The following is a 23,034-nucleotide window of genomic DNA, read 5'->3' on the forward strand; positions in this document are numbered from 1 at the left end:
CATGAGCAAATGCAAGTGACCCTAGCACGTAGTGCAATACCGGAAGACTCGCAGCAAAGTTGGTAAATTCTGATCACTATTCTTAGGTATTTTCCATAATGTAAAAACACATTGCACTATGTGCTAGGGTCACTTGCATTTGCTCATGCCAGTGGTCGCCGATACTTTATAGTTTACTATATTCGGCAAGAAACTCTATGATTCCAATCTTTGAGTTTCTTATTCGGTTTTAAAACTATGTGGGATTTAATATCCCCTTAATTTAAATAATGTTTTCATTGCCGAAACGAAGCTTATTAGCTCTTTATACTTAAGTAACTTAATGGTTGCACCTGTTTGGAAACTTGTATCGCAGAGTATATAAGTTCTTTTCGCTATACACTTGGTATTAGGTCTAGCTACTCACTGATGAAGCCTCAAAAAAGGCTGAAACCGGTCTGGGTAGTGACCTCCCTACCATAATGTAATAACAGCATACATTTTCTAGGAAATGTGTTTTTACATTATGGAAAATACCTAAGAATAGCGATCAGAATTTACCGACTTTGCTGCGAGTCTTCCGGTATTGCACTATGTGCTAGGGTCACTTGCATTTGCTCACGCCAGTGGTCGCCGATACTTTATAGTTTACTATATTCGGCAAAAACTCTCTGATTCCAATCTTTGAGTTTCTTATTCGGTTTTAAAACTATGTGGGATTTATGTTCTTTTCGCTATATACTTGGTATTAGGTCTAGCTACTCACTGATGAAGCCTCAAAAAAGGCTGAAACCGGTCTGGGTAGTGACCTCCCTACCATAATGTAATAACAGCATACATTTCCTAGGAAATGTGTTTTTACATTATGGAAAATACCTAAGAATAGCGATCAGAATTTACCGACTTTGCTGCGAGTCTTCCGGTATTGCACTATGTGCTAGGGTCACTTGCATTTGCTCACGCCAGTGGTCGCCGATACTTTATAGTTTACTATATTCGGCAAAAACTCTCTGATTCCAATCTTTGAGTTTCTTATTCGGTTTTAAAACTATGTGGGATTTAATATCCCCTTAATTTAAATAATGTTTTCATTGCCGAAATGAAGCTTATTAGCTCTTTATACTTAAATATTCTAGAATTTTTTTTTTTTTTTAGGCCAGTCCAGCCAATTAAACATCCTACTGGTGCTGTTGCTAAACAGTGAAATTAACTTACCACTTTAGCGACTTTTTTAGAAATATCCGTGCCATAGTATGCTTTGAAACCTACTAGAGGTTTTGTCCATTCATCTATCAAGACTGTTTTTAAGATAAAATTACTTATAATGTGATATAGTTATGCATGTAATTCATTATTATAAGATGTATAGCATTCAGTTTAAACTTTGGTTCCTGTAAAGGAACCAAGGTTTAATACTCCCAGAGATATGGAAAATCCTAATTAGATCTCTTAACACACAGGAAATGAATTTCAGGAACCAAGGTTTAATACTCCCAGAGATATGAACACCCTAATTAGATCTCTTAACACACAGGAAATGAACTTCAACGCAACCTACAGAACGTCCCTTAGCAACAACTAGTTAATCATGTACACACGATACATGTATCACTCACGTTCAATGCTATTTCAGTTTGCAACTATAATCATTAGAATTTTACATTTATTCATATTTGTGTAATGTTTTTTAACCTAAGTGCTTGTACCCTGAAGATGCCAACAGCTAAAGTTTGGTGAAACTAGTAGGTTTAATAAATATTTATTAGTTAACACTTGATCTTTTGTCCAAATAATTACTCTAGTTAGATGATCAAGAAAATAAAAACATTCATTATGAATAGAATCCATGGTGATATGAAAATAAAGGTTATGAACTCCTGAAATGCAAAAAAGCCAGGTTATTAAATCATCTCACTTTTTTAAAAAGATGTCGAGATAACTATATAATTCCTAAGTTCTTACACTTTAAACATCATTTCAATTCGAGACGGGCCAGAAATATTTATTTCAAGACATCGATGTTACTCCTTCATGAAAGGTTACAACACACAAGATTCTTGTTTAGTCAAATAGACTTGCAATGTTATGACTTCTTCATGGATCTCTCCAGCTCTCCAGATAAGGAAGTTTGGCAAGTCGTAGACAAAATAATCAACACTAGCTATGCTAAATTCTTGTGTAGAGGCTTGAAGCAGAAAATAAAAAACAAACACGTCAAGAAATACAACAGCTTGGTTAAAGACAAACCACAACCACAAATTCAACCACTCCAGACAGTGATAAACCTCTCGTCCAAAAGGCTCAACGATGATGCCGTCAGCGCCCTTTGCCTTGGCCGTAATTTTGCCATCGCCCCGAGAGAAGTGCCGGTGCTCGATGTTATGGTTAACGTCGAACGGGGGATCGGTCGCTTACCGTCGGAAGTAGCCAACAACATCAGACTCGACGTAGCCAACATCCTCGTTCACTCGTCGCCTCCAAAAAGTAACTTATCTTATTCCCAACGCCTGGCTCTCCAGAAACTAAGCAAAGAAAAAAGTATCGTCATCACCAGAGCGGATAAAGGTAATGCCACAGTTGTCCTTAATACCAGCGAATACAATCGTAAAATGAACATTATCCTCCGCGATCGCGCTACCTACATCCCGCTAGAACACGACCCCACAAAAACGCAAGTTAAGAAATTAAAAATCTTACTTAAAAAAGTAACCTCCTGGCCCCCCGACATCACGAAAAAACTTAAACCTTTCCGCTCCCGTCCCCCCCGAATATACGGCCTACCAAAAATCCACAAACCTAATTCCCCACTCAGGCCTATAGTAGATGCCACCAATGCACCTTGTTACAGACTGTCTAAACAGCTGGCCAACTCTCTGTCCCCCCTCACCGGAAATTCAGCTTCCTATATAAAAAACTCTACCCACTTTAAAGCCCTCACAGAAAATTTAACCTTGAATAATACAGACATATTAGTAAGCTTTGATATCTCCTCCTTGTTTACTAATATTCCCTTAACTGACACTTTATCTCTCTTAGAAAACGTTTTTCCCCCTGACATCTTAGATCTCTTTTCCTTTGCCATCAACTCTGGGTATTTCGCTTGGAATAACAAAATCTACAAGCAGATAGAGGGAACCGCCATGGGCTCCCCCCTCTCACCCCCCCTTGCCAATTTCTATATGGAAGATTTTGAAAAACGAGCCATAGACTCAGCCCCACTCAAACCTTCTATCTGGCTAAGATATGTAGATGATGTGTTCTCTATTTGGCCTCATGGCCCAGACACGTTAGATTCCTTCCTTGGTCATCTCAATAGCCTACATCCAAGAATCCAGTTTACTATGGAAAAGGAAAAGAACAATTGTTTACCCTTCCTAGACACCTTAGTCACGCGCCTGCCTAATGATACACTTGCCTTCACTGTATACAGAAAACCCACACACACAGGCAGATACATTCACAAACTCTCCCACCACCACCCCTCACAACAATATGGCATCATTAAAACCCTTACCAAGAGAGCCCACAATCTTTGTTCCAGTGGAACCGCCCTCACTACTGAGCTTAACCACATACACAGAACTTTCCTCTCCAATGGCTACAGCGAACACAGTATCAAAAAAATAATCAATTCCACCCCCATTCCCCGTCCCTCTCATCAACAAGAATTTAAAAATGCCATCACCATACCCTACATCCGTGGCACTTCGGAAAAAATAGCTAAGATACTAAAAAAGTATAACCTACACACAGCATATAAGCCCTACCGCAAACTGGCTACCCTTATCCGTTCTACGAAAGATCAGCTCCCTCCTTTCTCTCTGCCTGGAGTTTACAAAGTACCCTGTTCCTGTAAGCTTGCGTACTTTGGACAGACAGGCAGATCAGCATCCATCCGCCTAGAGGAACACAAGTCGTACATCGTTAAACACAACTATGGCCATTCAGGCTTGGCTGACCATGTTTTGGACACCACCCACAGAGTATCATGGAAAAAAACCACCATGCTCCACCACAGCAAATTCAAGAAAGAGAGACTTTTCTTAGAAGCAGCAGCAGCTCTCAAAAACCAACCAAATCTTAACAAATACGGTTGCATTAAGCTTCCGAAGATTTGGGAAACAGTCATCGCCAGAGGTCCCACCTTACATTCCAGGCCACCTGCAACTGCCCTTAGAGGGCGCTCCACCTAGATAGGACTTTATTGTCACCCACGTGGTTGGGCTTAGTATTGTAAGTTTTGTGTGCATGTTACATTAATTGTCTTTGTAATCCCCGTAGATGTCCTAGTGACTAGGACGAAATATAGGAAGTATTAAATTCTATTTTAATTCTTTGTGAGTGCTGTAAAAAGTCCATTAAACCTCCAACATAATAGCTATACTAAAGTTTTTTATAAGAGCAAACACACCCAGATCAAGAAATTCAGTTACCTTTATACAACCCATAATAAGTCTAAACCTTCTCTACCAGATAACCAAGTTATTCTGAATTACTCAGACCACATCTTAAAGAAACCTGAAATTGCTATTCTCAAGAAAGGTTTCAACTATGCCATAACTCCTCAACAGATACCTAAAGTGGAATTCATCTGCAGTTTAGACAAAGCAATCTCATTGTTACCACTACGCATAGCAAATGATCTCAGACCAAAAAGTAGCATAACACTCTCTTCTCCTAGAACCACAAAACAAAACTTCACCTCTCCAGATAGAAGAACTATTCATAATCTAAAAAAGGAACAAAGACATCATAATACTTAAGTCAGATAAAGGCAACAGTACTGTAATACTGAACACCAAGGACTACGAGGATAAAGTAAACAATCTACTATCAGACTTGTCCGTTTACTGTATTTTAATGAAAGATCCTACATTAAAAAACCACCCTGATATAAACAAATTACTACGCAATATGCTCAACTGGCCAACAGATCTGATTGAAAACTAAAATCCATGCACCCTTTAACTCCAAGACTCTATGGTGTTCCAAAAATACACAAAGATGATATTCCTTTATGCCCTATTGTGGATGGAATCAACTCACCTACCTACTTATTGTCCAGATATCTCTCTCTAAACTCCTACAACAACATATCCATAACTCAGAGAGTTACATCAGAAACTCAAAACATTTTGTGGAAAAATTAAAAAACATTACCATATCAGAAAATGATCTTCTAGCTAGCCTAGATGTCACCTCTCTTTTTACAAACGTTCCTGTGGTGGAGGTCATCAGCATCCTAGGTACCTTGTTCCCACAAGATATAACCTCACTGTACTATCATTGCCTAAATTCAAACTATTTTTCTTGGAAGAATACAATTTACCAACAATTAACTAGCTTGGCAATGGGCAGTCCACTTTCACCTTCTTGTGCTGACCTATTTATGGAACACCTCGAAAATAAAATCCTATCTCAAATAATTCCTAAACCAACAATTTGGTGGAGATATGTGGACGACATCTTCATTGTATGGAACCACAAAAAGGATGACCTACTTGACTTCCTCAATAAGATCAACTCCTTTCATCATTCTATTAAATTTACTCTGGAACTTGAAAGAGGCAAACAATTGCTGTTCTTAGATATCTTAATTAAGAAGCAAATTAATGACCATATAAACCTATCAGTTTACAGGAAACCTATGAATACAGGTCGCTATCTACATTTCAGCTCCTCTCACCATATTTCTCATAAACTCAGCGTAGTACACATTAAAGAAAAGAGCTGTCCGCATCACAACAGATAACAAGGACCTTCAAGACGAGTTAACATTGATAAGTAATAATCTTTACTTGAACAGCTACCCATGAAGACACGTCAACAAAATCCTTTTCTCTGAACCACCACAAAGAGAGCGAGAGGATACTCAGTATATCAAAACTATTGCGATTCCGTATGTGAGTGGCATCTCCAACAAGCTCGCTAGTCTCCTCAAACCACACAAAATAAGAGTGGCATTCATATAGAAACAATCCGTAAACTACTGAAGTCTCCAAAAGATAACCATCCTTTCTATAAATATGCTGGAGTTTACAATATTCCATGCTCATGTGGTTCAAGTTACATCGGGCAGACATCAAGAAGCCTCGAAATTAGACAGAAGGAGCACATTGATTACGTCAAAAACAACAGACAAGACATATCAGGCCTGTCATCTCATTTTTCTATAACTAACCATGTCATTGAGTGGGATAAAAGCTGTTCCCCTAACATAGAAGAAGACTATCACTCCAGAATGTTTAAAGAAACAGCTATAGTCGCTCACTCTGTTGACAGCCTTTACAAGAACCAAGGTTTAATACTCCTGGAGAGATATGGAAAACCCTAATTAGATCTCTTAACACACAGGAAATGAACTTCAATGCAACCTACAGAACGTTCCTTAGCAACAACTAGTTAATCATGTACATGCAATACATGTATCACTCACATTCAATGCTATTTCAGTTTGCAACTATAATCGTTAGAATTTTACAGTTATTCATATTTGTGTAATTTTTTTAACCTAAGTGCTTGTACCCTGAAGATACCAACAGCTAAAGTTTGGTGAAACTAGTAGGTTTAATAAATATTTATTAGTTAACACATGATCTATTGTCCAAATAATGCTTTCTTACTTTTACACAATTTCTAGGGGGAGGGGGGGATGATACTTTTTTCTCTCTCTCTGCTTGACATGTACTGAAAACAAGTTTTTCACTCTTAATCCTATAAAATCTCTATAATAATTTATATGTTTCTGTTATGTTACCTCTTTTTTCACATATCAACTAGTCTTTGTAACCCATATATCTTCATTATATCCTCATTTGGAACATTGCATAGACCTGTCACAATCTTGGTCACTTACCTGTGGATCCTCTACACCACTTCCTCATCCCCCAAGGAATTCATGCAACCAGATCATGCAGTAGTTCTGAAGCAGCTTATAAAGGATACTTTATAAGGCTACTTCAGAACTACTGCATGGGGTACTTCAGAATTATTGATTGGGCAGCAGTAAAATCTCATGAGAATAATGAAATTGAATTTATTGAGCTGTTGTGAGACAACTTCCTCAAGCAGCATGTGACAGAAGGAACTAAAGATCAAAGAGTGTTAGATCTTATTATAGTGTCAGAGGATTTTCAGTTAAAGACGTAACTATTCTGCCTCCAGTTGGTAACAGTGATCATGTGGTACTCACTTGGGAAGTAATTAAGTTTATGAATGTTCCATTCAAGAAATGTTACATGTTGACCTACAAAGCAGGAAATATGACCAAATGAGGAGTATACTGAGTTCAGCGGAATGGTATCGGTTGCTGGATGGGAAGAATATCGACAGTGCATGGAAAGCATTTAAAAAGACTTAAATGATGCAATACTGTGTGCATAAGGATGATGTATGTTATGAAAATTCTAAGCAGCAGGTTAGAATAGTCTCAACTGTTGTACAGAAAGCTAAGCCTGAGTATAAAAAGAAACTGGCTCTGCCTGCTAAAGACAACACACAAGAATTCTATCAGTATGCTGCAAATAAAAGAAAGAATGAATATGAAAGAATAACTCTTCTGAATGCAGATGGTGTGAGAGTGACAGATGCAGAAGAGACTGTTCAACTAATGTGTCCATTTTTCTAAAAGCTATCAACCTAGTGTATGCAACATTGAGTTCACTGCTACCTCTTCTGAAGAAACTCAGAAATATGAAATAAGAATTCAGCGATAGGGACTGATGAGATATCTGCACAGGTGCTAAGAGTGTTCGGCTGAATATAATTTGAGTCTCAGAACACAAGATTCTGCAGGAATGGAAAGAATGTATGGTAATCCCATTGCACAAGAGTGGTGCAAAGACTGATGTATCCAACTATCGACCAATCGGTATCTCAGGAGTGGTGGTGAAGATTTTGGAAAAATTGGTTAGGCCTCGCATCCAGAAATGGGTTGACAGTGAATCTCTACTTTGCAATGAACAGCATGGGTTTACTAATGGAAGGTCATGTTCTAACAACTTGCTCACATTCTATAATAATGTTTCCATTGAACTAGAGATTGGAAATGGATACACCAGGATTCTTTTGTATTTTGCTAAAGCTGTTGACAGAATATAGCATAGAAGACTTGCATAAATTGGAGAATATGGGTTTGGATTATAAAATATTAGCGTGGTTAAGAGGTTAGCTAACGGACAGATATTCAAAAGTAGTATACAGAGGATGTAAGTCTGCAAGATTTAAGGTAACTAGTGATGTACCACAAGGATCAGTCTTTGGCCCACGGTATGAAAGGGTCGTACAGGATTTTAGCTGATGGAATTTTCATTTTATGGAGGGTAGGGGAAAGGACAGGAGGGCATCCTTGGAAGCTGAAAATGAATGCCACTAAAAAGGGGATGAGGGTGAGATTTTTCTCTCATAAGGTGGTGCATGATTGGAATGGATTGCCATTGGATGTGGTGTTAAGTTCTGAATGAAACTGCAATTTAATACATTTTATGTTTCCTTCAGACTTAACATGCATTAACGTTTACGGGGCCAATATTGATATATCAGATGAATAAAGCTAATTGTAATTTATCAGCAACACTAATAATTTGAGAAAATATTTATCTGTATATCGTATTGTAAATAATTAATGTAAATTTTTTAATGTTTAAGCCAGTGGTTCTCAAAGTTTTTGAAGTCAGTGCACATTTAAAATCCTACAAATAATTGTAGGCACACTATATACAAATTTGAGAAATATGTTATAATAATTAAGTCAAATATTACAGAAAAAAAATAATGCGATAAAAAAAAATAAAATGAAACATACCTTAAGTTTATTCATTCTTGTGTTTATGAGAAACATGAGCCTGATGTGTCCTAGCGATTGCTTCAATGTTTGGGCATATATTTGAAAGGCAAACTCTCATTTCCTCATCAATACATTGAAGAGTTCCTCTCTTTTTACACTTAATTGTGGTGAGGGTAGAAAATCCTAATTCACATAAATATGATGTTGAAAATTGTAGTAAAATGTTCAAAGCATTTTTTAGATATTGACACATATTCTTCTTTTATAGAAATCCAAAAGGCTTCAAGAGACAATTCCTTATGTTTAATCATCAATCCACGATCAGTGGATATAGCTGCCAGTTCTTCTTCTTCTGTTAATGTTAAACCAAAATCACTTGAAGTTTCCATAAATGGGTTTCTAATCCAATCGTATTGTTCAGTGTTAAGTGATGGAAAATAAGAACTCAATTTTTCTTCTAAACTTGTTAAATGTTCAACTATTATTGGAAGTGTTTCATTTATGCAAGTGTCACTTACCAATGGAAACATTTCCAAATTACCTTCAGCAGCTTTTCTTTTCCAAATCTGTAGTTTTCTCTGAAACGCTTTCATTTTGTCAGTGGATGTGAGAATATTTTCTTCTTTCCCTTGCATGCTAGTATTCAAAATATTGAGCTGCTGAAATATATCGGCCAAATACTGTAACCTGGCAATCCAAAATTCGTACCGAAGGAGGTTACAAAAATGTAATTGTTTCATCTCTTCAAAAAATGCAAGAAGTTCTTGTCATAGCTCGTGTACACAGGTAAGTACTTTCCCCCTTGACAGCCACCTCACCTTAGTATGTAAAAGCAGCCATCTGTGTTGTGAATCCATATCGATACAAAGCTTTTAGAATAAACGCGATTTGACAGGTCTTGTTTTAATAAAGTTTACCATCTGAACAACTTGATCTAAAACTTCTCTTAATTTTTCTCCCAAGGCCTCCCTATAAAGAAAGCAGTGAGTTATGATAACATTCTCATTTTGTTTTTTTACAAATGATGTAAGGCCCTTAACACGGCCTACCATGGAAGGGGCTCCATCTGTACAAATGCCTACACACGACTTCCATGATAACTGCCATTTATCAAGATAGCTATTCAAAATGTTAAAAACGTCCTTACCTTTTGTAGATACACTTATTTCTTTGCAAAAAAGAAACTGATTTACTATTTGATCTTCATTAATAAAACAGATGAATGCTAAGAGTTGCACCTTGTTGGTAATGTCTGTTGACTCATCAACTTGCAATGCAAAATTTGAATACTGAAATTTATTACTGCATACATTTTTCTCGATATCAGAAGACATTTCTATAATCGTTGGACAGAGGAATCTTGCTTATTTTCATTGCTGCTTCATTTCCTAGCATTGTCATGACCATTTTTTTGCGTGCAGGCAAAATAAGTGACTCACCTAAAGTATGATCTTTCATATTTTTTGCTATCAGTTCTGAGACTTGATAAGAAGCGATGTGAGCTTTATCAGAAACAGTCATTATACTTTTAAAATAATTTGCCACTTTTGTTTGCTGTTCAGACAATCTCTTGAAAAAACTTACAGATTTATCTTGTAAATTAGAGTGTGAAGTCATACCACCTTTGCCACGAGTTGTCCGGTCCTAAAAGTGCTTCAGGTGCAAACTGCTTACACTTGGATGAAGGATTGGACCAGGTATGTAATTTCTTGGTATCTTTAATTTTCAGCATTTTTGTTTTGTTCACATTTGCTTTATATTCCCTGAACTTCAGTGCACTATCACCATCACTCAAAATTCTTAGCATTATCAGTTTCTTTCAGTGCAGTCTGATCAATGTAACAAACAATTCGTAATCTCCTCAATCTAGAAAGCATAACATTAACTTTGGAATACTGAAGTGGCAGCTAGTTCATTGGTGTCATTTACTCTTGCTCTCTTCAGATTACCATCACCCACAGACAATTTGATATCACTTCTTTGAAACCATTCCCATTATCATTAATGTACAAATTAAATCTTATTGCCCAAGTACAGAGCCCTGTGGAACACCACCTTTTCCTAGATTCTGTGCCACTTGATCCATCTGTCAGCCACTCTCTGTATATTATCAGATTCATATCCATTTCTGTTTGTTTCAATTTATGTAATAGATTTCTGTGAAATGCTTTAACATGTCCTGTATTGTTAGTTCAGTGATAAAATTACAGATGAGATGACAAAAAAAATAAGAATATAAGGTCTTTAATGTGGAAATTATTTAGTATAGTCTAGCAACACTTAAGCATGCAGGCAACAGTTAATGCACTGTCATCATTGAAAATGCAGCTATTTTAGAAACATATTCTTTTGCTGAAATTAGTGAAATCATGCATGATGGTAAATGTCTTTTGGGATAACCATGCAGTAATAAATTTTATTGAGTTTAAAACCACAATTATTACATATTGTGCAACATTACAATTTACATGAAATAGTCTGAAGAAAGTTACCTATACCTATAATGCAATGTTGCCATTCTGTACAACAGCATCATATTCACTCCTCAAAAAATAAAATAAATGATATTGTCAGATTTGGGAAATTGTAAGTTGCTTAATAATTTCTTAATTCTGTGCATATCTGATCTTGTTCTTATTAAGTAACTGTCACTTCTTTCACCTGACTTCCTAAAACAATTTGGTAATATTTTCTTCTTCTTCTTTCTTTTTCCCTCTTTTACCTTGCAGTGTCGAGGGTTTTCTATTCATTTAACCGCAATTGTAAACAAGGATTAGGTGGTTAGCCCTCTGCCTTCCAGCGTATCCTATGTCTGAAGAAGCATTGAGTTCTCAAGGCCGGTTTGCCTGCTTGTGGGATGAAAAACCCTGCAGTTCACGTCCAAGACTGGCTAACTTGGCTATGTCTCAGAAAGATCCTAAGCTCCTCATGTCAGCAACGAGAATCAAACCCAGGACATATGGTTGCAAAGTGCATAGCCACTCGGCTAACCATGCTGACTCTGGTAATTATTGTATATAGAAAAAGATGTTGCTTGAATAAGTAGTGATTGTCATTGATTTTAAAGAGTAATATGACAGGTATTGTATGAAATGGAATGAGTGTCTTATGATGTGCTCTAGGTCTCTGTGTAGGTACCCAATTCACAATAATAATTGCAGGTTTCTTTGAGAAATACTTACCTGTCAGATTATGGCATACCAACCAATTGAGGATAAAGTAAACAGGATGGGGTTGGGGTTATGCCCTATTGACTCCTACAAGAGTAGGAGTCAATAGAGTAGATGGCAGTTCTTTTTAAGCAGTATAGTGTAAAATTGAGACCAATAGGTTGATGTATGAAATTAGTTGTTGCTGCTATGGGATGGGGGATGATGTTGGATCAGCAAATTAACATGATAAGAGCAGGTTGAATAATTATCATGGGGGACTTCAACTTTGGAAACACAGACTGGAAGAGGGAAAGATCACATGGAAGGAAAGGAAATGGAATTTATATGCTTACTAAGAGATTATTACTTGGAGAATCCATAACTAAGATGGCTAGAATGCTTCCAATTGGAGAGAGACTGATCGTGTGGTCTTGGCTTGGGAGGTAGTGAAATGAATAATTTCCAATTAAGAAGGTATATGTAGAACTACAAGGCAGGTGATTATGACAAGCATAGGAGCTACTTAAAAGATATCCATTGGAAGCCCTTCTTATCCAATGGCTACAGTGATTACAGAATTAAAAAAATAATCAGTTCCTTCCCCCCATTCCTTGGCCATCACTTCAGAAGGATTTCAGAAATGCTATCACTATCATCTATGTCCATGGAACATCGGAAAAAATAGCCAGGTTTTTAAAAAAAAGTGCAACCTTTACACAGCTTGTAAGCCCCGCCAAAAACTTGCGACCCTTATCCATTCCACCAAAGATCAGCTCCCTCCTCTCTCAGTGCCTGGAGTATATAATGTACCTTGTTCCTGCAAGTTGTCTTACTTTGGACAAACTGGTAGATCAGTACTTTGCATCAGCAAATCAGACAACAAACTTGTAGATCAACCACTATCCATTTAGATGAACACAAAACATACATCTGCAATCCGGCCTTGCAGACCACATTGGACACAACTCACAGGATCTTCTGGAAGAAACCACCATGATCCACCACAGTAATTTTAAAAAGGAAATACTGTTTTTAGAATCTGCAGTGGCACTCAGAAATCAACCCAATTTAAAAAAATATGAATGCATAAAACGTCCCAAAATTTGGAAAACAATAATTGTCAGAGGTCCCAGTTTACATCATGGGGGCCACCTACAAACGCCCATAGAGGGTGCACTACTTAGATAGGACTTTAGAGTCACCCACGTGTTTCATTTAGTGTTGTGTGTGTGTGTTTTACAAGAGTTATTTGTACACCGTGAAGTTGGCTCAGTGACTGAGATGAAATATTGGAAGCATTAAAATTACTTTTTTTATTTTTTCCTAATGCTGTTAATACTCCATTAAACCTCCAACATGAGATCCATTGGAAGAACTAGAGTACAAATATATAAATCAATAACATGTCCAGTTGTTACCTGTGTATGTGAAACCTGGATATTTATGTCAAAGATAGAGGATTTCAACCTTTGAAAGGAAAATCCAATAAGAGAGAAATTAGTCGGAACATAAATTAGCTGTATACAAGATAGTGTTCAAACCAGTTTTAACTTATGGATCTGAGAGCTGGGTCAGAAGTAAAACACTTGACCAAAGACTAGAGACCACAGATGGGAGAATCCTGAGAAAGATTATAGGCGTGAACAGATGGCATCAATGGCAATATCATATTAAAAACGAGGATATTAGGAAAGAACTAAAATTGTCAGCATCCAGGAATGCGTTAGCAGAGCTAATCTCAGGTGGTATGGTCACTTAAACAAAATGGGCGAAGAAAGATTAGCAAAACAGTGTTCTCTGCCAGGTTGGCAGAGAACACTTGTTTTGCTAATCTTTCTTCGACGAAACGACCCAGAGGAAGACCAAGATATAGGTGGATTGATACGGTACAAAGTGCCTCAGACGATAGAAATATAAGATCTGATAATGTTGGAGTCTTGACAAGTAACAGACTGATTTGGAGGAAAATTGTAGATAGGAAGTTAGTAATGATGTAATTTTTTCCATGTGGTACTATCATATCCTGTACACCCCTTGAGGGTACATAGTAGGAATTTGATGATGATGATGATAGTTTTAAAATGTTTACTCAATTTACTAGGAAGCAATGATTCATTTGCCATTTTACATCCACATACTAAACATAGCGACAAAGGATGATCTTCACTTCTGGTCCAAGTGAAACCAAAGCTTAAATAACTTTCATTATGTTTGCGAGTAGGCCGCGATTTTGCTTTCTTACTTGCACTTAACTTTTGCTCACTTCCAGAATCTGATTCTTCAATATCACACTTCTTTTTGAGAAATCTATCCATTTTATTTGGGTGTATTTATCTAAAAATAAGTAATATCCACATAACATCCACTTCCAACACTTTTAAAATAAGTAATATACACAACAAGAATAAACCATATTCTTGTTCTCTTTGCAAGAAAAACTGCTGTTAATTAACATAATAATGATATGTTGATAAAAAGAGTGGTATATCTGTAATGAAAAGGTATAACAGAGTAACTATATTTATTTTTATATCTGGACACACATTTCTCTGGAATACCACAGGGCGCACCCGGAAATCTTCTAGGGCACACCCTTTGAGAACCACTGGCTTAAGCTATGTTAACTTTGCATAAATTCTTGTGTATTGCTGGGAGAAAGATAAGCAGATTCGATACTAATGGCCAGAAGCTAAACACGTGCACCAAGTAGGACACGCACGCAGCTCCCACCCCCCATAAAGCACGCCAGGGGAGAGTGTAGCGCTAAGTGCTGGGAGACGAAAAGTGTCGTGGGCAAAGGGAGAGAGAATGATGATGTAGAAAGGAAGCATCAGGTGTGGGATTTAAAAGGCATTGCAGAGCCGGCTCGAGGTCCTCCCCCCCCCCCCGCATTGGAGAGGTCTTCGTGATAGAGGTCCTTCGGAGGTCGTTGGAGCATGCTGAAGTGTCTATGTGCAGTTTGCCGGTCAACGAATAGCCCAGCGGAGCAGAGTTCCCGATCGCCACAGAGATCGCTAAGCCATGCTGAGCCAGTCAACCAGAGAGCGGTGAGCACTTACCTTCTTTAGCAGAGATATGTCCATTCCAGGCCTATCAGTGAAATAATGCAGATAAAGTCAACTTAAGAAGGGACCAAGAATTGGAAGTTTTGTCGTGATGTATGTGAAGGTCAAATAGTTCCCCAGCTCTTGGTAATGTAGAAACTTTGATTTGTTTAGTAATTGTGTTAAAGAAGGAAATCTGTAATTGTAAAAGGGACATTAGGTTTTGAAGGCTACGATTAATGAAAGGACATTAGAGATTGTGTTTAAGAAAGTAGTGAAACTTTAAGTTTTGAATGAAGGAATTGTGTGGAAGCACATAGAGCTAACTTTGTTGTTGATAAGTGAATAACCTTTAGCATTGTAGTGTATAAAATGCATGATTGACCTTAGATAGAATTTCCCATGTGAATTGACGTCTTTACATGTTATAGGAGAATTAGAAAAGTTGGATAATTATACTCACTCCTTAAAGTTAGTGCAATTATATGTCAGTATTTGTTCATAAGATGTAAACTGTCTGATTTGTGATTAAACGTTTTTCTTTAAGTTTGATTGATGACTTGCCTGATTTCTTTTCTATTGCACCGCTCATTAAGTTCGAACCACGGTGGGAGATAAATTACGAGGGAGGCTACGACTGTGAATTAAGTTTTAGTTGTTTGATAAAGTTTAGAAGTTATCAAAAGTGTTTAAGAGATTTAAGACAGTGTGCTAAACTGAGTTCTGGTTCCTTGATTTTGCACTGCTCAATAATCTAGAATTCAGGGTGGTGCAGTATAATAGAAATTTTCCCTGAATCTGAAAAAGGAATCAGCGCCAGTATTGAAACAAAGGAATTAGTGCTGTCCAATGGCAATTCCTTTGTCTTCAATCAACATGCACTACTCTTAAGAATGGTTAATGGCCCAGATTGAATATTGAGAATTTAGGTATATTAACTTGATGCACCGAGCAAGGTATTTTAATGAAGTTAGGATAAGGAATTTATATGAGGGAATAAGTCAGGAAAGGATCATTATAGAAAAGACGTGTATATATATATAGAGAGAGAGAAAGAAAGAGTAGAGAAATATAACAGTGGTGTGTGCAAGCAGTGTGAATGAATTCACACTGCTTGCACACATTCAAGAATAAGTATGATAGTTGGTACATGTAGTATGTTGCTTCGAGTGAAGCAACATACTACATGATGAGCTATTTTGGCCACTTTTGCAGTATACCCTGAACTTGTGATCTCTTCATCCCAAAGTGCATCTTACACTTGGCCACATTAAACTGGCAACTGTTATCTTTTTTTTTTATTTTTATTTTTATACTGCCAGTCTATTTAAGTTATCCTACAGGATCTCTACATCATCACCTGAATATTTCTCCTCAAATCATTTTTTATATTATTCATGTAAAAATTAAATAACAGCATGCTAATTACCGAGACCTGCAGCACACCACTAGTCACCCACCTTTCCTTGGATTCTCTTCGCCCATATATATATATTATTATTATATCACACCTCCAGGGAGTCCAAAGACTCATCAAGGGAGGACATCTACTCTATAACTCTTTGTCTCACTACTCCACCAGCCTTCATGTTATATATAACATATATCCATGTTATTTTTTGATATCTCTCCATCTATACCATCTTATCCAAATCACCAGCTTATTCATATTCATTGTACAGTTTATGTAACAGAGTTTCATGTGGTATCTGGCCAAATGCATTTGCAAAGTCCAGCAGTATCACTGCATAACCATTTTCTTTATCCACTTCATTTGTCACTTGACTATAAAAATAAATCAGATTATTATTGCAAGCCATACCTTCACAAAACCATTCTGCCCTTCCCACCACTGGACTATCATATTCCTATCAATCCATTCTTGATGCCTTTTACAAACTTCTCCAGTACCTTAACCACTACTGAGATACTGATTGGCTGTAGTTTGCTACCTCTGTTTTGTAGCCTCCTTTATGCAGTGTAACCATTTTGTGCTCTTTTCACTTCCTAGATAACTTCCCAGAACTGAAATTTAAATTAAACAGCTTGGTCAGAGGGGCTGCCTCTGTATTATACGAATGTGCCCTTGCACATTCGTATAATACACAGGCTGATGTGCCATTCAATCTCATGACTATATTTGCAAGAAAATTCTACAGTATGGTAAGCACCTCCAGTTCATGTTTCTCTATTCCCACATCAGTCTATGTCACATCTAGCACTAGAATATCGTTGCCTGGTGTTACACCCTTGCAAAATGATCACTCAGTGACTCTACTATTTTATTTGCTTCTGTTACCATTCTACCATCAATACTCTTAAGTCTCTCTTCTTCCTTTTACTTGCCGAATAGTAAATGCCACATGCAATACAGTGAATAATTGAGACCTTTATTAATTTTCCTCTTCTTTTCACTTTTTTTTCTTAGTTCTGACCTAGTCTGCTCTAGATAAAAACACTTTTGACATCTTCCTCTCTGATTTTCTGCACAGTGTCCATGAATATATTTTAATTATTATTATTACGTAACACCTACAGGGAGTCCAAAGACTCATCGAGGGAGGGCACCTACTCTACAACTCTGTCTCCACCACTGAATCCACCAACTATAACAAACTGCAACTACTATCATCTACACCAACGTCATCTATCACCCATCATCACCACTAGTATTTTCCAGATAATCACAAACATCCATGCCTACGGTGGGATTCGAACCCGCAGCCTTTTGGCTGGAGAGCGGATATGCTGACCACTCGGCCAACCAGGCTGGTATATATTCCACTATTATATGGACTAAGACTATAAATAAATGCAACTTTACCATGTAGGATTAATATTTTGAGCTAAAGAGATTTCAGATTATTTATAAAAAAAATTCAGTAAAATAGTTGAAATAAGCATTTAGTATTTATTAATTACTCAGTCAATTTTCTTTACATTTTTAAAAATTTTCATTGAAGATGAATTATTATATTTGTGTAACTAGCACTCTGGATACAGTTGATCAGTTCCAGACCTCCTCGAGCTGTTTGGATTACATCTCCTTGGTGGTCCTTGGTCAACATGGTGTTTGGATTACTATCAGAGGCTCTTCAGTCCTACAGCTGTGGGATCCCCAGAGACTTACCTGTAGGTTGCTATATGATGTCAAAGACAACAGCTATCCCCGCTCACCAAAGGTAAAATAATTTCAACTGAAATTATTTAAAAATTCCAAAGCCTGCTACCTGAACTTGCTACACTTTAGAAAGAGAGTTAAGAACTTGTTTTCACCAAACATGCAATTTAATGAAGTAAGATAATAGTTAAATACTTTTTATGCAAATTATTTGATGGTGTTGTGTAGTAGACAAGGAAATGATGTGGACAATGAGGTTGCAGCAAAAATGTGTTTAAAATGGAAGGGAAAATGATGTTGGGAATGAACAGAATGTTTAGAAGTGAGAGAGTAAACATAAAACAACAGAGCAAAGTAACAAGAGGAGAGAAGAGTTGGATGCAAGCAATGGTGAGCTATGGGAATTTTAACAAAGGGCTCACATCGTTGAGCAAAAAAATGTATTTTACACAAAAACTTTTATTAATACAGCTTGTGTACAAATTCCAATCAAAAAATATGAGAGGATGATCAACCTCTAAAGGCTATCGTTTTTAAACAAATATTTCATGATTAGATCATGAAATATTTGCACACAATCAACTGTGTTAATTTATCTTACATAAGAAAAACATTTTTTAACTATCAAAATATAATAAGAATGAAATCTTTTGTAAAACATTTGATTGGCTGGTTTTACCAAACGATTGGCTACCAGAAGGGAGAAGGGTAAAGATAGCACATGGGCTTATTTTATTTTCAAACTTGGGCGCATTCATTATAGAGGAGGTGAAACAATAATTCCAAATAATCTATACACTGCCGAATAGACTAATTTTTGTTAGGTTACCATATGAGTTTCTCGCTTAATATGTTTCAAAAAAAAATTTTTTTTTGAAAAAATAAAAAAGTAAACAAGAAGAACAAGGGGCTTGCAAATTTGAGAAAAATTTAACAAAGGGCTCAGGTGAGCCCCTTATAGCTCACCACTGGATGCAAGGGTTAAGAGTTTTTGATTAAAAAAATAGTATGCAGATATTTATAAATAAGGTGTTCATTTTATTTCCCTTTGTTGAATGTGGCATAATGAGTTAATATTATCATCATCATAATGCTGATTATGGGTAGACCATATTGGTCTGTTCCAGTCTCATTATCCATTCAATATCCTTTTTTGAGGTCTACCCGGCCTTCTCTTTCCAAGTGGTTTATATTTTAGTATTTGTTTAGGATGTCGGGTGTTGGTCATTTGGTTTACATGTTCTATCTATTTTTGCTTATAATTGTTTAGTTTTTCTTCTATTGATTTTGTTTTTAGTTCTTTTAAAATATCTTCATTCCTTGTTTGGTCTAATAATGTGTATTTTGCAGTTCTTCACATAAATCTCATTTCACTTGTTTTTATTCTTTGTTTATCTTGTTTGTTTATTGCCCAAATTTCACTGCCATATAATAATGTGGGCACTGCTCAAGTATTGTATATTTTCAAGTGTGTTTCTTTTTGTACTGTATTTGGAGTGAGTGTTCTATTTATCAGGCCTATAATCTGTAAAAATTTTGAAATTTTTAATTTTATGTCCTTTTCTCCTTTATATGACATTTCACATCCAAGATAACTGACAGTATTCATCTGTTCTATTATTTTATTATTAATAACTATTTTACTTCTAACTGGAGTTTGTCCACAAAATGGCATTGTTTTAGTTTTATCTATGGAAATTTTCGTTCTGAATTGTTCTACTATAACGTTTAAATTATGCATTGCTCTCTATAAATTGTCTTCGTATCTGATATTATTACCTGATCATCTGCAAATAATAGCATATTTATTTTGTTATTCTGGGAAATTTCTATACCTGGATTGTTTAAGGTGTTCCACTGTATTAATATTTCATTAATCTAAATATTGAATTTTTCAGACATTTTTTCATTTATTCTTATTTTTATTTCATTATCTTTGTATATATTCAATATTGCATGTAGTAAAATATTATATTATATTATATTATATTATGTAGTTAATATTATTATTATAATATTAGGCATAATATGACATAATATTGAAGAGACAGAAGTGCTTGACAGTGGAAATAGTAGTGTGAAAGATGAAGAGAGCAAGAGGAACAGGGAAACAGAGGGAGCTCGGGTGGACAGGAAGACACGGCATACGGAGAGTGGATGTGGAAAGTGACAGTGAATGTGTGTATGAAGATGGAGTATATTGCAATGTGGGTAGGGAAGTTGAGACTGAGCAGATATATGTGGTAAGTGGTGATAAAGGTGATTGGACAGGTGTGGTGGGGAAAGCACAAGCAACACATTGCTTCGATAGGACTGGCCATAGACCTATAAACGAACTGTTGTGTTTGTTTAAAAATGCCAGAAGTCCTAGAAATAAGGGGGATGAAATGGTTTCAGTGATGGAGTTTATTTGCTCCAAAATCATTGGAGTGAGTGAAACATGGTTGAATGAAGATGATATTGTAACAAGAATAAAAATAGAAGGATACAGTATTTTTCGCAAGGATAGAGAGTGCAGGAAGGGAGTGGGGGACTGCTGCTGATGATAGCAGGGGAATAAGTGTACATGAGGATGGGGCTTATGAGAAATAACTTACTATGGTACAACAGATCTCTGTTGTACCACGTTTAAGCGTACTTTTGGGAATTTCATGAGGAGGGATTCCACTTTAATCCCTCCTCATGCGTGATATATTCACCCATATGAAGTGCAAGCCGGAGAGGTACTGCTTGTCTCCGTACAGATTCTATGACCATTGATCAATGATCGTTTAAGCTATATATATATATATATGTATGTATTCCTGAGCTTCTACTCGGTTGTTATGGTATTTTAAAAATAGATATTTAATAACTTTAAACCGAGATAAAATATTAAGTTTTAATGAAAACGATACAACTAGTTTCAGCCTTTTACAGCCTTCATCAGGTATCCACTAAAGGTAGAACACAATAATAAAAATTGAAGTTACAAAAAACTGAGAATTACAGGCAAAAATGCAATACATAATTGACATAAAAAAAACGTTGTGGTTTTTAAGTTGTTCTATCCAACACATCATTGTTTATTGTGTGCGTGCTTGCAAGTTCTCGTGAACGCCAGAATTGAACACCTGCAGCATGGCTATCAGGGATGTTGTAACTTAAATTGCTAGTCAAATGTTCACGATTAAGGAGGATTTCCCTGTATTCCACAATTTTCCTTTCAAACTCATCACTGCAGCGAAAAATGTTTTCGGATTTATCCCAGCAAACTGAGTGACTTTGGAGATCATCATGAGGATTGTTTGAGAAAAGAACATGACTGGATAGCGCAGATGCATGTGATCTTTTATAGGAGATGTCTCTCTTATGCTCTTCTATACGTAGTTCAATAGATTTGTTAGTCTGTCCAAAATAAGGAATATTACAATCGCACCATAATTTGTATACACCTGGATATTTTAGGTTGTGATGAATAGGCAACCCTTTATCCCCGGTTCTAGCAAACATTTTCCTAGAAGATTTTGAAACGAAAGCCATATCGTCCTTCTCACTTAAGCTAAAACTTTGGAGGCGTTATGTTGACAACATTTTTATTATATGGAGTCACGGGCACACATCTCTCATGGATTTTCTTTATCCCAGCAAACTGAGTGATTTTGGAGATCATCATGTTCTTTTCTCAAACAATCCTCATGATGATCTCCAAAATCACTCAGTTTGCTGGGATAAATCCAAAAACATTTTTCGCTGCAGTGATGAGTTTGAAAGGAAAATTGTGGAATCCAGGGAAATCCTCCTTAATCGTGAACATTTGACTAGCAATTTAAGTTACAACATCCCTGATAGCTATGCTGCAGTTGTTCAATTCTGGCGTTCACGAGAACTTACAAGCACGCACACAATAAACAATGCCGCGTTGGATAGAACAACTTAAAAACCACAACGTTTTTTATGTCAATTATGTATTGCATTTTTGCCTGTAATTCTCAGTTTTTTGTAACTTCAATTTTTATTATTGTGTTCTACCTTTAGTGGATACCTGATGAAAGCTGTAAAAGGCTGAAACTAGTTGTATCATTTTCATTAAAACTTAATATTTTATCTCGGTTTAAAGTCATTAAATATCTATTTTTAAAAAAATAAAAAAAAATATATATATATATATTCACTCATATATTTACCATACCGAGTGGCAAGCTGGAGAGGTACTGCTTGTCTCTGTACAGATTCTATTGATCAATGATCATATTAGCTATACTATGCTATAATGGTGTGCGTGGTCAGCCTGGTGGCTGTGTGCTTCGTAACCATATGCCTGGGGAAGGAGTGTCCTAGGTTCGACTCCTGTCTGAGACATGAGGAGCTAAAGGATCTTCCTCAGCCATAGCCAAGTTAGCCGGTCTTGGGTGTGGACTGCTAGTAGGGTTTTTTCCCCAGTTTATCCTGGGGTTTTTCATCCCACAAACAGGCAAACTGGCCCCGTGAACATGCAGGATACAGCCATAGGATATAGTACGGCAAGGAAGGTAATGGGAAACCACCTTGCTCATGGTCACTTCCCTAGTATGGTAGCATAGCTGCCCTTACCATCCGTTAGGATGAAAGGAAACTAATCATCAATCAACTAATCATGAGGTAAACATGAAAGGGAGAAATAGTGGTAATGGTTATGAGGCAGTGCGGTGTACCATGGAGGTTGAGAGGAAGACATATTTAGTTGGATATTGCTATAGGCCTGGGAATGTGGAGGGTGATGATGAAGAAATGTATAAGCAACTTGGATTAGCGAACAAAGGAAGAGTAATTATTATGGGTGATTTTAATAATGGTGGTATAGATTGAGATGAAGAGATAGCATTTGGAAATAAGGAAAATGAATTTATTGAATTCTTGAGAGGTAACTATCTCAGGCAGTACATAAAGGAGAGCATGTGAGGATTGAGAGTTCTAGATCTGATCATTTCGTCA

At 36.6% G+C, this 23,034-nt stretch overlaps 1 protein-coding gene across 4 annotated transcripts in view; it reads left to right on the forward strand.

The window, feature by feature from the left end:
- Positions 1-23,034, forward strand: part of LOC150103732 (uncharacterized) — a 408,898-nt gene that overhangs the window by 318,707 nt on the left and 67,157 nt on the right. For all 4 annotated transcript variants that reach the window (XM_090397132.1, XM_090397134.1, XM_090397136.1 and 1 more), the window contains exon 25: positions 17,950-18,142. In XM_090397132.1, coding sequence (XP_090253258.1) covers positions 17,950-18,142 — 193 coding nt within the window. The remainder of the gene's footprint in view (positions 1-17,949; positions 18,143-23,034) is intronic.

The sequence above is a fragment of the Typopeltis vanoorti genome, chromosome 8, assembly GCF_054136105.1.
Source record: "Typopeltis vanoorti isolate ZY-2024b chromosome 8, IOZ_Tvanoo_1.0, whole genome shotgun sequence".
NCBI classification, from domain to species: Eukaryota; Metazoa; Arthropoda; class Arachnida; order Uropygi; family Thelyphonidae; genus Typopeltis; species Typopeltis vanoorti.